The 15,536-nt window shown below is 47.9% G+C and overlaps 1 protein-coding gene across 7 annotated transcripts; it reads left to right on the forward strand.

The window, feature by feature from the left end:
* The first annotated feature begins 19 nt into the window (after positions 1-19).
* NMNAT1 (nicotinamide nucleotide adenylyltransferase 1) lies at positions 20-14,644 on the forward strand. 7 transcript variants are annotated; one of them, XM_054721175.1, is made up of 6 exons: positions 20-338; positions 4,469-4,558; positions 8,980-9,154; positions 10,092-10,275; positions 13,158-13,297; positions 14,082-14,644. In XM_054721175.1, the coding sequence occupies exons 3-6, from the start codon at positions 9,040-9,042 to the stop codon at positions 14,495-14,497; spliced, it is 855 nt and encodes a 284-aa protein (XP_054577150.1). In that variant the 5' UTR covers positions 20-338; positions 4,469-4,558; positions 8,980-9,039; the 3' UTR covers positions 14,498-14,644. The 7 variants fall into 7 exon arrangements, with proteins under 7 accessions (XP_054577150.1, XP_054577151.1, XP_054577152.1 ...); XM_054721176.1 differs by having other exon boundaries at positions 20-99; XM_054721177.1 differs by having other exon boundaries at positions 20-99; positions 4,500-4,558.
* The last annotated feature ends 892 nt before the right edge of the window (positions 14,645-15,536 follow it).

Raw genomic sequence — 15,536 nt, forward strand, 5'->3', positions numbered from 1 at the left:
TGGAGCCAATGAGGGTGCGGCCGCGGGTGTTCCCCTCGCTGGCGTCCGGGCTGCGGGTCGCCCGCCGAAGGACTCGGGCCGCTTTGGTCTGAGGACGTGGTAAGCCCGCACCCCGAGCCCCTGACCCCTGAGAAACTCGTATCTAGGGGAGTCAGCCCAGCACCCCTTTTTGTCGCGAGCATAGGGGAGTCCAAGGTGGTGGCCTCTTTGAGGGTCAAATACAACGGTTGCCGAGGCAAGGTCGTATTCAAGTTTGGGGCGAGGAGTCTTGCCTCTTCATTCTTTTCTCTCTGTGGAACCAAAAACCTCGGTAAATTTGCCTCTGACCTTCGAAACTGGTGAGTTCATCCTGGGGAAAAAAAAAAAAAAAGTTCCTCTAGAAGCGGCTTCTAGAGCTTGGCGGAGGTGGTGGGAGGCAGAGCAGGAGGTCTGTTCTGAACGACTTCTCATTCCTCTGAAATCTTTTCCAAATCAAGAAAATGCTGGGTCCACCTTCCTGGATGCGGTTTGACACTCACGCCCCTGGAGAAGGAGACTAGTGAGCTGTTGGGCAGCACTTTAAAAATTACTGAGAAATTAGGTGGAAACCATTCTCTGCTGTTGCCCAGCCCATCTCCTTGAAGCGTTTCTGGCAAATACGTCAGAGATGTTACCTTTAAAGCTACTTCTTTTTCAGGCGCCCAGAGTAAACTTCCAGCTGATATTACCAGAGAACTCTACCAGAATGAATTATTTCTGTCGGTTCTTCCTGATGGTAGAATTCCTTCCTTCTTACCATAAGTTGTATTTCAGAGTTATTTGGATGTGAAACTACTGTTTGGACCTCAACCTTCAGCACGTAATAACTGTGTGTGGTGCCAGGTGGTTACTAGACTTATTGGGGGCGGGGGGTGAGGAGGAATCACTTCATGAGTTACTTAAATCTCTAACCACTATGTCAACTGTAATGGGGAAAATATGGATTAAAATAAAGACTGACACACTGGTTGGAATGGTTCAGTAGCTTACCTTGCAAAACACTTCAAATTCACAGAATGTCCTTTGTAAAAGTACGTGATGGTTATGTTAATGTAATTATCTTTAATTTCTGGTATGTGGATATGTATGGAAGTGTCAACATTTTAAGTAATACGGAACTTTCAATACAAATAAGGTCAGTGCGAAACAAAACAAAGCTGGAAAACACGTTTTATTTCACCATTTGAAGAACTTGCTGAATAAACATTTGCTCTTGTGTACTTCCCGTAATTTTCATGTTGGCGATACAATATTCTGTTCTGGCATTTGTGTCGGTTTTGGTGGAGGAAAGTGCTCACCATACAAGCATTACTAGTGTATTTGCCTGCTCTTCTTTCTTAGTGTCTTAATCTGATCTAGTGGTTCTGTATCTTTGGGTTCTAGTTTATAGTTAATGGAGAATGGAAAAGTATTCCTTGTGCATATGTAAGAGAAGTTGGTTTGGGTTCCAGTCCTCAAACAAAAATAGAACCCAAGCCCTGGGAGTGGGGGAGAAGAAATTGTAGAAATATATATCAGGTAGGTAGTCATAGGAGAGAGCATTGGAGAAAACAACCTCAGAACTGAGAGCCAGAACTGGGAAACCAGATACAGGCACATTTCAGAGATGTTGCAGTTCAGTCCCAGACCACCGTAATAAAGTGAGCACCGCAATAAAGCGAGTCATAATCTTTTTTCCTTGTGGAGGGGTTTGCCTTCAATTCATAAAATAAAGCAAAAGCAATACCTGTGAAGCGAAATGAAATGAAGCACAATACAGTGAGGTACGCCTGTAAATACTACTTGACAGCTGCAGGAGCTTAGAACAGTTCAACTTGGACTTGAGATGGGAGCCTACAGTGTGCAAGTTGCTCCAACTAGGTAGGGAAAATGCGGGGCAGATGAAACTTGAGTGACTAACAAGAAGTACCAAGAGCCACCCTTGACCGTAATCGAACCCAGGACCCTTCAGTCTGCGGGCCAATGCTCTACCCACTGAGCAAAACTGGCCATGGCGATTTCCTTGTTAATGTATGAATTATTCAGGTTTCTAATCACTAAGTTTTCACAATATGTCTGGGATACGGAAGGTGCTAGAAAATGCCAGTGTTGTGGATAGAGAATGTGTTTCAGTGACTTCCCCTCCAGCAAGTCCCACCTGAACAGAGAAGCAGATGGAAACACTTATTTCTACTGTGAAGGTCTGTGCCTGTCATCGATGTGTTTGGGAGATATTTACATTGAAGTTGTCCCTCCTGCCAATGGACACTGGTCTTTTCCTCAGGAAATAGAGGTGTCTCCACTTCCTAAAGACATTCAGAACACCTGTGAGTAGCTAGGTCCTACTTAAAATGCCTTAGCATCTGCGACTACACAGAAAAAGTAAAGACGAAATACCATGTGGGTCACTTGGCTGTTTTCTAGATAGTAATTGACTGTCATGATGCACAAGATTGTCGTAACCCATATGGAGGAGATTGTGATTATTTTTCATTCTATTTACTCAAATTTCCCGCTGCATTTTAAAGAAGCATTGAATTGACCTTGTTCAAACATGCAATCTGAATCACAGTTCTTTTGAAACTAAACCTTTGTTCAGTACTAAGATTTATAGTTTCCTTCTTCCTTTTCAGTACTTGTTTCTGTAGCAACCATGCAACTGTTGCTGTCACTTCCCTGAAACAAAAAGGCGGTTCAGAAAGTCAAAGTAATGATCTTGAAAGTATTTAATAGGAGATCCTTATTTGGGGTGAATTTGGTTGTGCTGTCAGCCCTGTGATTTGGGTTGGTCTCTTCCTTTTTATCCATTGTCAGTGCTCATTAATGCTTAAAGGCAGCATTCTTTCAAGAGTGGCTTTGATGTGCTTCCTGTCATATCTCTGATGTTCGGCTGATCATTTCATCTCGGGAGGAGCAGGGTAGGAGATGGTGATGTGCTTGCTGGCAGTGGTAGGTACAGTGTGGCGGGGGCAGGCTCACCCTGCTGGTGACATGTATCTGAGGCAGGAGACCTGCCATGCTTCAGACTGTTGGTTTAGCATCTGGTCTTGCACCGCCACACTGGCCAGGCAGAGCAGCCCCAGGCCTGAGAAAAGCACCCGGGATGAAAAATGGGATCTAGAAAGGCTAAGCCCACTGGGCCCTCTACGACACCTAGCACACAAAGCCACTTTATCAATACAGGGAAGCAGCCAAAATGCGGAGACAAAGAAACAGGTCACAAATGAAAGAAATGGAGGAAAGCAAACTACTGGATATAGAATTCAAAACCACAGTTATAAGGTTACTCAAGAATCTTCTAGAAACCTCCGAGAAATTTAGTGAGACCCTCAAGGATATGAAAAAGGACCAACTAGAAATTAAGCATACACTGACTGAAATAAAGAATAATATACAGAGATCCAACAGCAGTCTAGAGGATCCCAAGAATCAAGTCAAAGATTTGAAATACGAGGAAGCAAAAAACACCCAACTGGAAAAGAAAAAATCCAAAAATATGAAGATAGTGTAAGGAGCCTCTGGGACAACTTAAAGCGTACCAACATCCAAATTATGGGGGTGCCAGAAGAAGAGAGAGAGCAGGATATTGAAAACCTATTTGAAGAAATGATGACAGAAAACTTCCTCTACCTGGTGAAAGAAATAGACTTACAAGTCCAGAAAGCGCAGAAAACCCCAAACAAAAGGAATCCAAAGAGGACCACACCAAGACACATCATAATTAAAATGCCAAGGGCAAAAGACAAAGAGAGCATATTAAAAGAAAGAAAAACAGTTATTTACCTACAAGGGTGTACCCATATGACTGTCAGCTGATTTCTCAACAGAAACTATGCAGGCCAGAAGGGAGTGGCAAGAAATATTCAAAGTAATGAATAGCAAGAACCTACAACCAAGATTACTCTACCCAGCAAAGCTATCATTCAGAATTGAAGGTCAGATAAAGAGCTTCACAGATAAGAAAAAGCTAAAGGAGTTCATCACCGCCAAACCAGCATTATATGAAACGCTGAAGGGTATTCTTTAAGAGGAGGAAGAAGAAAAAGGTAAAGATAAAAATGATGAACAGCAAAATGACAACAAATATATATCAACAAGCGAATCTAAAAATCAAGTGAAAAAATCTGATGAACAGAATAAACTGGTGAATATAATAGAATCAGGGGCATAGAAAGGGAGTGGACTGGCAATTCTCAGGGGGAAAGAAGTGTGGGGGGTGCGGGAAGAGACTGGACAAAAATTGTACACCTATAGATGAGGACAGTCGGGGGGCGGGTAAGGGCAGAGGGTGGGGTGGGAACCAGGTGGAGGGGAGCTATGGGGGAAAAAAGAGGAACAACTGTAATCTGAACAATAAAGATTTATTTAAAAAAAAAGAATGGGATCTAATGAAATGGAGTGGCAGTAATGGGAGAAGGGTGGCTTTTTCTATCCCATTCTAATCCTCTCTGCTTTTTCTCTTGCTTTTCAGACACCTTAGCTTCTTGGACTTCCCTTTGCAGTGTGACAGTCCTAGCTGAGCAGTTACTTCCCCTGAGGGACTGATAAGCCTTTGACAAAGGTGGGTTTTAGGGATGTTTGTTGCTCACCTGTAGAAACCAAGCTGCTCACTGCTAGCAGCACAGACAAGTAGTAAAGTTCAGGATTCGTTTTTCCTGTATTTGGGAGGAAAAAAGCACTGTGAGGAATACTTGTCTGTGAATTGGAACGTATATTTAATGTGCTTTTGCCACAAGGATTTAAACAGAGGCACTCACTTAGCAAGAGATGGAAGGCTTGCTGCTTAAGGTGCCAAACCTAGTCCAATGGTTCCACTATTGATTAATATATTAACTTAAAAAAAAATTCTAGCCAAATGGAACTCACAACACACACACATACAAAAAACTTGTTGAATTTTTTAAACTTTCCATGGTGAAATGTTTAACTGTGACATGTGTCTAATTAGGAATTCTATCTCCACATACCTCTATTTTTAGTGTAAGTGGAAAATAAATATCAAAGACTAATGGTGTATTATATACAGCCAAGCTTTCAGATTAAGATGAGCCTTTAGAAATTCAGTATTTAAAAGGTGCACAGTTAGTTGCCAAAACTGTTAACACCATGGTGCAGACACCTTCCCCGAAGGATCCCACACCAAATGCAGAAAACATCCTCTTCAGTGCCGATGGGACCGGTTCCAGGTGAGTGAGCAGCACAGTGAGACCATCTTCTCCTGAGTGCAAACCTAACGGATGTGTTTCCTCGCTTCCCTCCTGTGGAGCAGAAATGCTCGAAGTCTAGCCAGCTCAGGTTGTCCTTTGACAGGTCCTGCTCTTATTGGCGACGCTGGTGATAATACAACGGGGACTATTTTGGGAATAACTTCCTCATTATCTCAGTGAAACCTTCCAGCAAAACTGTGCCTATGGCACGCAGTAACTACTTTTTCATTTTTAAAGAATCTCTTCTGGCCCTGGCCAGTGTGTCTCAATTGGTTGGAGCACGGCCTGTGCACCGGAAGGTCGAGAGCTCGGGTGCAGGCTGGATCCCCAGTGTGGGGCATGCAGTACCTAGGTTGCTCGTTCAGTCCCTGGTCAGGGCACGTATGAGAAGCAGCTTATCAATGTATCTCCCTCGCGTCGATGTTTCTTTCTCTTCTTGCCTCCCTCTCTAAAATCTATTTTTAAAAATCTCTTCTGTGTCACTTTTTGATTTCAAGTTGCCAAGGCCCCTGTTTTTCTACCCATATCCTGTCCTACTCAGTAACTTTATTGAATGAGTGAATAAATCGGCTATCCTATGTAATAAAGAGGTGATATGCAAATTGACCATCACTCTAACACATAAGATGACCGCCCCCATGTGGACACAAGATGGCCAGCAGGGGAAGGCAGTTGGGAGGGACCAGGCCTGAGGGCAGTTGGGGGGACCAGGCCTGTAGGGGAGGGTAGTTGGTGGGGGGGGACCAGGCCGGCAGGGGAGGGCAGTTAGGGGTGACCAGGCTGGTGAGGGAGGGCAGTTAGGGGTGACTGGGCCAGCAGGGGAGGGCAGTTGGGGGAGACCAGGCCTTCAGGGGAGGACAGTTAGGGGTGACCAGACTGGCAGGGGAGGGTAGTTAGGGGTGACCAGGCCGGCAGCAGAGGGCAGTTAGGGGCAATCAGGCCGGCAGGGGAGCAGTTAGGCGTCGATCAGGCTGGCAGAGGAGTGGTTAGGGGGTGATCAGGCTGGCAGGCAGGCGAGCAGTTGGGAGCCAGCAGTCCTGGATTGTGAGAGGGATATCCGACTACCCATTTAGGCTCGATCCCACCTAAACGGGCAGTCTGACAACCCTCGAGGGGTCCCATATTGGAGATGGTGCAGGCTGGGCTGAGGGACACACACACACCCATGCACAAATTTCGTGCACTGGGCCTCTAAGTTTTTATATAACTAGAGAATTTTATAACATCATAAGAAATCGCAGAATGACTAAAAGAGCCCTACTCAGTTTGGCTCAATGGATAGAGCATCGGCCTGAAGACTGAAGGGTCCCAGGTTCAATTCCGGTCAAGGGCATGTACCTTGGTTGCAGGCCCATCCCAAGGAGGGGGTGTGCAGGAGGCAGCTCATCGATGTTTCTCTCTCATCGATGTTTCTAACTCTCTAACCCTTTCCCTTCTTCTCTGTAAAAAATCAATAAAATATATATTTTTAAAAAAGACTAAAAGAGTTTATGGTGAAGAGCTAAAACTATTAGTTAATGACGAAGATTTTCTTATGCACAGAAACTATATACACGTAACCTCAAGAGTTTCCCAAATGTCTGAGCAGTAACAGCAGACTGCACTTGGTGGTTACGTTGTGGTCGGCAGGGTAACCCTCAGTTTATAAGTGATGCTCAGTGTGAACCATCTGGCTGGAGGCAGAGGTAGCACTACATAGGGGCCCAGTTAGGACGCAGGGAGGTCCTCTCCCGAGGGGCAGGTCCCTGTGTTTTTAAGCCCCCTGGGCTATGGTCAGAGCTCACTGTAACTTAAGTCTCCTTGGCTTTGAGGGTCTAGTTTAGTCTGAGCTCAGGTCGGTTGTGTTCACAGTGGATTAATAGGACCGAGCGAGACATCTGAGGCAGGTCCTGACTGACAAGGGAGAAAGCTTTCTTTAAGCTTCCTGAGCCCTTCCCCTGGGAGTCCCTGGGAACCTGAGCGCATCCCCGAGGCCAGGGGGTGCTTCGAGCTCTTTGTTCCATCCGTCCCTGTGCAGCAGGTGGCTCCCCTGGGCACCCCCTCCTGACCTCAGCTGTCCTGTTCTTCCAGCTCCCAGCTCAGTCTCCCTGGGGGAAGAGCACCTGAAACCTGAGATGGGTGGGGCTGGAATTGACACCGGCTCCAGCTGAACCCAACCCCTCAGCTCTAAATAACAGGCATTCCCAACGGGAGGCAGAAGACCACGCGGGGAAACAATTCACGGGAGTCTTCAGAACTGAAGGTGATGCCTTTTGAGCTGGAAAGGGCCTGCTCGGTGTCCAGCACAGTGGAGGATAGTAGAGCCGCACCACAGGGCATCACTGAAATTTCAGAGCACTGGGCAAAGGGAAGATCCTACAAGCTTCAAGGGAAAAAATAAATCTCACATCGATGTCTCTCTCTCTCTCCCCTCTCTTCCCCCCCTCCTTCCACTCTCTGAAAATCAATGGAAAAAAATATCTTCCAGGGGAGAATTAAGAAAAAAAAAAGTGGCTTTGGATTTTTCACCGTTAGCACTGCACTCTCGAAGTAGTGCCTTCAGAATTTTGGGAGAAGGTGATTTTCAACAAAGACTAGAATCTACCAAAAGAAATCGCTGGAAAAGTTGGCTGGGATTGCTTTAGGGAGGTGGATGGAGGGGTTGGTGAGCGGGATATGGCCGCTGGCTGTCACCCTGAGATTTCTCACTCTATATCTACACTAATAAAAGAGAAATATGCAAGTTGACTGTACCTCCGTGATGCCCACAGCCAATCAGGAGTGAGTATGCAAATTAACCCAACAAAGATGGCGGTTAATTTGCATGCGCAGGTGCGGAGCGAAGACTGAAGACGACTGAAGACTGAAGAGGCTTGACTTCTCCGCTGCGGCCAGAGCGAAGGCCTGGGTCCCGGGTGCCAGAGGAAAACTGGTGCCGGCAGCCAGGGGAAGGAGGGCCTATTGCACGAATCTTCATGCAACGGGCCTCTAGTTCATTTAATAAAAGTTTTTAATAAAAGCTTCAGATCACATGTCTCCCATTACTTCAGTAGGTTTATGCAAAGATCAAATGGAATAATTTGAATGAAAGAGGTTTGTAGAGTGTAAACTGTTATTCAGCAGAAAGTGATATGATCATGGTGACTTAGAGGCAGAACACTGGTTTGAAGGGCAGGTTGCTGGGGAGTTACGCTGAAGAGGATGCTGTCACTGTGTCCATTAACTGTGGCCACAGCCGCGCAATCACAAAACTGCAGTAGCGTGCAGCAGTGAACAATTCCTTTTTGCTCGTGAGCCTGGGTCACCTGTGGGTTTGCTGATCCGGGCCAGGCTCAGCTGATCCCACCTGGGCTGGCTCTCGTATCTGCACTGGTTGCGGTTTGGCCCGTCCCTGATGGCCTCGGCCACATAACTCCCACATACCTCGTGGTGGGCCATCTGTCAGCAGGAGCAGCGCTCTCTGCGTGCTCCGTCACCCTCCCCCAGGCTGGCCTGGACCCGTCTCGTGGCAGAGGCAGGAATCCAAAAGCAAGTAAGAGTGTGCAAAGCCCCACCTGGCATACTGTCACATCTGCCACATCCTTTTGGCCAAAGCAAGTGACAGAAAGTGGGAAGGAGATCCCCATCCTTTGTGGTAGGAGCTGTAAGTTCACGCTAAAAAGGAAGGGTGGAGAAATGGGGCCACTGTTTACAATTCATGGAGCACAGTCATTGAAGCCAAGTATTTTAATCCATCTATTTGGAAAGAACAGAAGGGTGTCAAAGGCCTGTAACTGGTGTTCCTTTTCCTTTGTAGATAGATAACCCCGGAGGTGCCAGAGTGTGCCACTTAGATCAACACCTTCAGCGTCCTAGCATGGAAAATTCCCAGAAGACAGAAGTGGTTCTCCTTGCCTGTGGCTCCTTTAACCCAATCACCAACATGCACCTCAGGTTGTTTGAGCTGGCCAAGGACCACATGAACGCAACAGGTAGGAACAGTAACAGAAGCAGCGGTGGGGTTCAGAACACTATCCCCAAATATGGCCCCGTGGCATATTGGATATTCTGAGCCGAAGGAGTTTGAGAAACCTGCAGAATCAGGGCGGTCACTCGGACCTCCTCCCCACCCTTCTCCTCGGAAGCAGGTCACAAAACCCTGTGTGAGAGGCACCCTCCCTCTCCCCAGAGGAAAGGCGCATCCTCACCTCTGAAAACAAAGGGATGCCAGGAAGAATCCCAATAAAGGAGCCTTCGTTAGTTTCCCTGAACTTGCTACACTGACCTTGTGCTCTTTGCCCCTTCCTGTCTCTCCACGGCTGTCTCCTCTTCAAACCTAGCATTGAACACGCAGGTTCACCTGCTTCCTGGGGTCTTCATTTCCTTATGAAGGTTCCCGTGTCCTGTAAAGCTTACATTAAACAAATGTGTGTGCTCTCCTCCTATTCTTTTATCTTCCTCAGTTTAATTTTCAGACCCAGCCAGGGACTGGCCCTAAGAGGATTGAGGAAAACTTCTTCCTTCCCTCCGTAGACAAGATTTATTTTGTTACACAAATGCTCATGTTCTATGCTGATAGATGGATGGGTGCTCATACTCATAAACAGGAAACTACAATTAAAAATGAGATACAGTTTTCCCATCACATGGACAAAAAGTTTTAAACTTCATAGTGTCAACTCTCAGAGGTAGAGGAGATAGGGGCTCTTTTTATACTATAGGTGGACAATACAACTTGATTGAGGCATTTTACAAAGCAGTTCTATGTGTTGTCAATTTTACCACAGTTATGAATGAATGAATGAACCTGAATCCCTGTGTAAAAAAATAAGAAAGGGGATATTTGATTAAAATCATATCGATGATACTATTTCCTGTGCATAAAGTCTAATTGGTTATGCCTCATGTCAAACCTAACTCTCTATCCAGGAAAATATAGAGTTATCAAAGGCATCATTTCTCCTGTTGGCGACGCCTATAAGAAGAAAGGTCTCATCTCTGCCCATCACCGAGTGATCATGGCACAACTTGCCACCAAGAATTCCAGCTGGGTGGAAGTGGATACCTGGGAGAGTCTGCAGAAGGAGTGGGTAGAGACTGCGAAGGTGCTCAGGTATTTGTGGAGAGGTCGGCTCTGTGGGCTCCCGGGAGGGGTCAGCGCCTTTCTTGGCGTTGGGCCACGTTTTTGTGGTCCCGGTGTCTGAGCTACAGGTTTCCAGCACGGTCCCTAGGGCTGGAAGGGCTGAGGCTGTGCGGTTCCCGTGCGAGGTCGTTGCACAGCCGTGGAGCACAGAAGCAGGCAGCGTGTTCCCGAGCCTGTGTCTTGCATTGTGTGTTGACATGTTTGCATGGTTACTATGCAAAGCTCTGTTAGCGAACGTGCAGGGAAGCCTGCTGGCCTGGCCGTGCCCGAGCAAGAGAAGCGGAGTTGTAAGATGATGTCATTGCCATCAGTCTTCCGAGAGGCAGGTATTCAGGACGGGAAGCCGTGATGCTGGGTCATGGACAGACCTGTCTGTGTGCTGCTTCCATGACAGCATACGGGCTTGTCACACACCTGTCTTACACCTTTCAGACAGTTCCAGGTAAGGGTTCAGAAACCAGAGTGAGTGACATCTAGTTATTACTTAATGTTATCTTGAGTATAAAATAGAAGGGCTTTCTGAAAAACCTTTCTGCCCAACGTCCATCCTTGGAGGTCTGAACCTTCTGTGTAATTAGGATTCAAACAGGAACTGGAAATCACGCTGAGTATTTTAAGCAGAAAGGGACCTAGGTGATTGGGCAAATTGTTAAAAGGGAGGGAGGAGTGGGAGTCGGGCTTGTTCAAGGTCACACCTCCTTAGCCGCAACCAGAGTTCAGGAAACTAACTTCCTGCCTTTGCCACCACCACCTACTGTTCAACCATCCCCGTGCCCTGAGGTTGGTGACCGGACCATGGGATACAGCATGTGGCCGCCTCGCTCATGCTGTAACATGACTCATCCGGCTTCACAGCTGCAGAAAGATGGCCTGTCTCCCTTCTTCCTTCCAGTCACGAGTGAACCCCATCGGCAGGATCTCCCTCACGCCCAGAACCTGCTGCCAGGACCCGGGAACTGTATTCTGGGTAGAGTTGGACACTGAGCTGCAGACGACACCTGGCACAGCGTTGTCAAACACCAGACTCCTGCCTCCCCGCCTTTCCCAGCCCCTCTGGCTTCCTAGCAGCCTACTGTCCATTACACTTCAGCTCAGGGGTTCAGGAGGGAAGGGGTTGGGGACACAAGGACCCAGGGTTTGCTCCATGAGTGTGGCTCATGTTACTTGAGTAACTGCACAGTTATAAGTCCCTGGGCTTCTGGCTGCCCACCGAGAAGCAAGCCATACACAGGTGCTGCCTGTAGGCTTCCTTTCGGCCTCAGGCACTTGCCCCCTCTAGGACCTTAGCCGGGGCATTGAGGTTCTCCATTACTAGGTCAAGCCACACGCTTCAGTGGTCAAGAGTGTGGGCTCTGGAACCAGACTGCCACGGTTTCAAATCCTGGCTCCGCTACTTAAAGCCACATGAGCTTGTGCCAATTAGTCAGTGTCCCTCTCAGTGGGGATAACAAGCAACTCTGATGTAATGGTGGCAGTCATACAGTCGCTTTATAATAGCCAAAACATTCACTCAATCAAGTTGTTATTGAAAGCCTCCTACGTCCCAGGGACTCTGCTAGGAGCTGGAATTGGGACTTGAGCCTTACCCCTCCATTGTGTGGATGATAATAATCCTACCTAATAAAATGGTAATATGTTAATTACCATCACTCTGCTACGCCCACGATTGGGCCAGCGGGAGGCGCAGGGGCGGGACTCGGGGTGGCTGGGGTAGCCGATTGGGCCGGACGCTGAGCTTGCGTCGCCAGCGGCAGCACGAGCTCAGCGTCTGTGCCATGGCTGTGCTGCAGAACAGAAGGGGCCTCTGGGGCAGCGAGCTCATGTCCCGCCGCGGACCATCAAAAGCGGGGGAGCTGGGTGCCTGCCTTTCGGAAGCCTCTGCCGAGCCAGAGGCTTCTGAAAGGCCTGGTGCACCAGCGGACAGGCACCCAGTTCCACCGCGATCGAAAGCGAAAGCATGTAGGGGACCCTACACGTGCATGATTCAATCATGCACTGGGCCTCTAGTATGAGAATAGAGTCCTAGCCGGTTTGGCTCAATGGATAAAGTGTCTGCCTCCGGACTGAAGGGTCCCAGGTTCCATTCCAGCGAAGGGCACACACCCAGGTTGTGGGCTCAATCCCCACTAGTAGGGGGCGTACAGGAGGCAGCCTATCAATGATTCTCTCTCTCATTATTGATGTTTCTATCTATCCGTCTCCCTTCCTCTCTGAAATCAATAAAAATATTTTTAAAATAATAGAATATAATTTTTGTAAAATAGAATTGATAGAATAATAATTATTTTTTAAAAAAATTTATTGATTTGAGCGAGAGAGAGAAACATTGATGTTAGAGAGAAACATCAGGCTCCCCGACCAGGGATCAAACCCACAACTGGGGTATGTGCCCTACAGGGAATCAAACCTGCCACCTTTTGGTGTATGGGATGACGCTCCAACCAACTGAGCCACACCAGCCAGGGCTAGGATAATAATTATGATTTATTATTATTTATGGCATGGGGTGTTGAGATAATCCAAGCAAAGGGTTTAGTTGTGCTTTGCACATAATCAATGACGTGAACTCTTGTTGTTATGACCCAGACACATAAAGCTGAGGATAGAACAGCTACCATGTTGTGCTCCCAGCATTTTCCTTGCTTTCCGTTCCCGATGGCCGGGACCCAGGACTAGTGTCCTGGCCAGCCTCCATTCTGACTACTGGGCACCGGGTGTACCGGCGGTTGAATGTTTTTAATGTCACCCCTCCTTCAGCACTGGGCCCGAGGCTCGTGGGCATCTGCAGAGGGACGATGTGTGGTTGCGCTCTGTGAGGAAGAGGACTGTTCTGTTGCTTTGTTGTTTCATAGACACCACCAGGAGAAGATGGAGGCTAGCGGCTGTGAGCAGCAGGACTCCCCTGTGCTGGAGAGGCCTGGCCGGAAGAGGAAGTGGGCTGAACAAAGATCAGAATTTAGTCAGAAGAAGCCCCTAGAGCCACAGAGAAAAGGTCTGCATGTTTTCCCAGGACTTACCGACTGGAGCGGATAAGGTTCTAGAGCTGAGCAAAGCCCTCTTTCTATTTCCATTTTCTTTTTTTTAATATATTTTATTGATTTTTTACAGAGAGGAAGGGAGAGAGGATAGAGAGTTAGAAACATCGATGAGAGAGATACATCGATCAGCTGCCTCCTGTACAGCCCCCACTGGGGATGTGCCCACAACCAAGGTACATGCCCTTAACCGGAATCGAACCCGGGACCTTTCAGTCCGCAGGCTGACGCTCTATCCACTGAGCCAAACCGGTTTCGGCTCCATTTTCTTTTTTTAAATATATTTTTATTGATTTCACAGAGGAAGGGAGAGGGAGATAGAAACATCAATGATGAGAGAGAATCATTGGTCGGCTGACTCCTGCACACCCCTTACTGGGGATCAAGCCCACAACTGGGGCATGTGCCCTCAACCAGAATCGAACTGTGACCTCCTGGTTCATAGGTCGATGCTCAACCACTGAGCCACGACTGCCAGACCTAGTTCCATTTTCTATTTAGGACAAGGGGTGCCTGGAAAATGCCCTCGTACATTTGCTGAGGAGGGGACGGGGGTGCGAGGCATCCTGAGCTCCTTCCCCTGCAGAGTCCTTAGCTTCTCAGCTGTCCTACGTCTCTTTTGAGAATCTGAATCGGAAAAAGCAGAACCTTCTTTCCATAAAAACACGCCCACACATTCCTTTTGGCGCAGGGAGTTATTCCAAAGCAAACCCTGAGGCCATGTTTTCTTCTTCGTCCCAGAGATGCCCAAGGTCAAGCTGCTGTGCGGGGCAGATCTGCTGGAGTCCTTCGGTGTCCCCGACCTATGGAAGCGCGAGGACATCGCCAACATCGTGGGGGACTACGGGCTCGTGTGCATCACCCGGGCTGGAAACGATGCTCAGAGATTCATCTACGAGTCGGATGTGCTGTGGAGACACCAGGCCAACATTCACCTGGTCAACGAATGGATCACCAACGACATCTCGTCCACGAAGATCCGGCGAGCCCTGCGAAGGAGCCAGAGCATTCGCTACTTGGTGCCAGATCTCGTCCAAGAATACATCGAGAAGCATAATTTGTACAGCGCCGAGAGCGAGGAGAGGAACGTCGGGGTCATCCTGGCGCCTCTGCAGAGAAACACGGCCGCCACTAACTCAAGAACTACCACGGCCTGAAGCTGTGCGCTTCCCCCGGGGATCTGAAGCCGTCTGGGTGTCAGCAGCTGGGGGAAGGAATTGTGATCCTGTTTCATAAACTGAAACTTGAAAGTTTGGAAAAAATCAGTAGTAAACTAAAATCGGGTTTATTCCTTTTTATCATTAGTTGCGAAGGTGATTGTTTTCAGTATTACCATCTTTTTTGTTTTGAATGTACAAATTCTTTTATCTTTAAGACAAGAGATTAGCAACACTCAAACCAGAAGACTGTTTAATCAAACTGACTATAAATCAGAAGTCAAAAAGGACATCTGGCTTTCTCCTATCAGAGAAACGAAGTCTGAAAAGCCACGGTGCATTTAAAGGCCTCACTTTAGTTATGAAGGGAACGAGCATTTATGGATGCCTAATTCTGGGCCGAAGAAGTCACTCTTCACACAGCGATCTTGCCAAAGGCAGCATGGAGCAGCCATCTCCAGCTGCGCAAAGGCAGGCTGGGCATGTGCCTGGCAGAAACCTTGGGCCCACAGGATGGCTGGTTAGGCTTCGCCAGGATACACCTGCCTGGAGCTCCGCCTTTGGAGGCAGGGAGTGGGGCCCAAGCCCTGGCGTGTTTGCAAAGGTGGCCAGGTTTCTCCGATGCCCACCAGAGGGAGCGAGCCTCTGCGTCACGTGTCTTACCATTCTCCTAGCACAGCCCTAACCCTGGCCACCCGCCCTCATTTATCTTCAGGAGCCACTTCGGAGATGACTGCACACTAATGCGGTGTCGTATTCAAGAATGTGGTTAAGTGTCAGTGCTCTAAGCCTTTATTGATAGCTTAATAATCAAAAGACAAACAGAGACCTTAAAAACACGAGAAATGCCCCACTGGGTGGCCAGAGTTTCAGCTCAGAGTTGGGGCGCTGGTGAGGGGTGTGGAAGCTGTCAGCCCCGCCCGACGCTGAGGGTCTGAAGAGCCTGCTGTTTCGTGCCAGCCACTGTGAATCTGCCTTTTGCGAATTTGTACCCTTTTCTCCTCTTGTCCCGTTGTGTGGACTTTAATCAAAATAGAAC

Source organism: Eptesicus fuscus, chromosome 9, assembly GCF_027574615.1.
Source record: "Eptesicus fuscus isolate TK198812 chromosome 9, DD_ASM_mEF_20220401, whole genome shotgun sequence".
Lineage (NCBI taxonomy): Eukaryota > Metazoa > Chordata > Mammalia > Chiroptera > Vespertilionidae > Eptesicus > Eptesicus fuscus.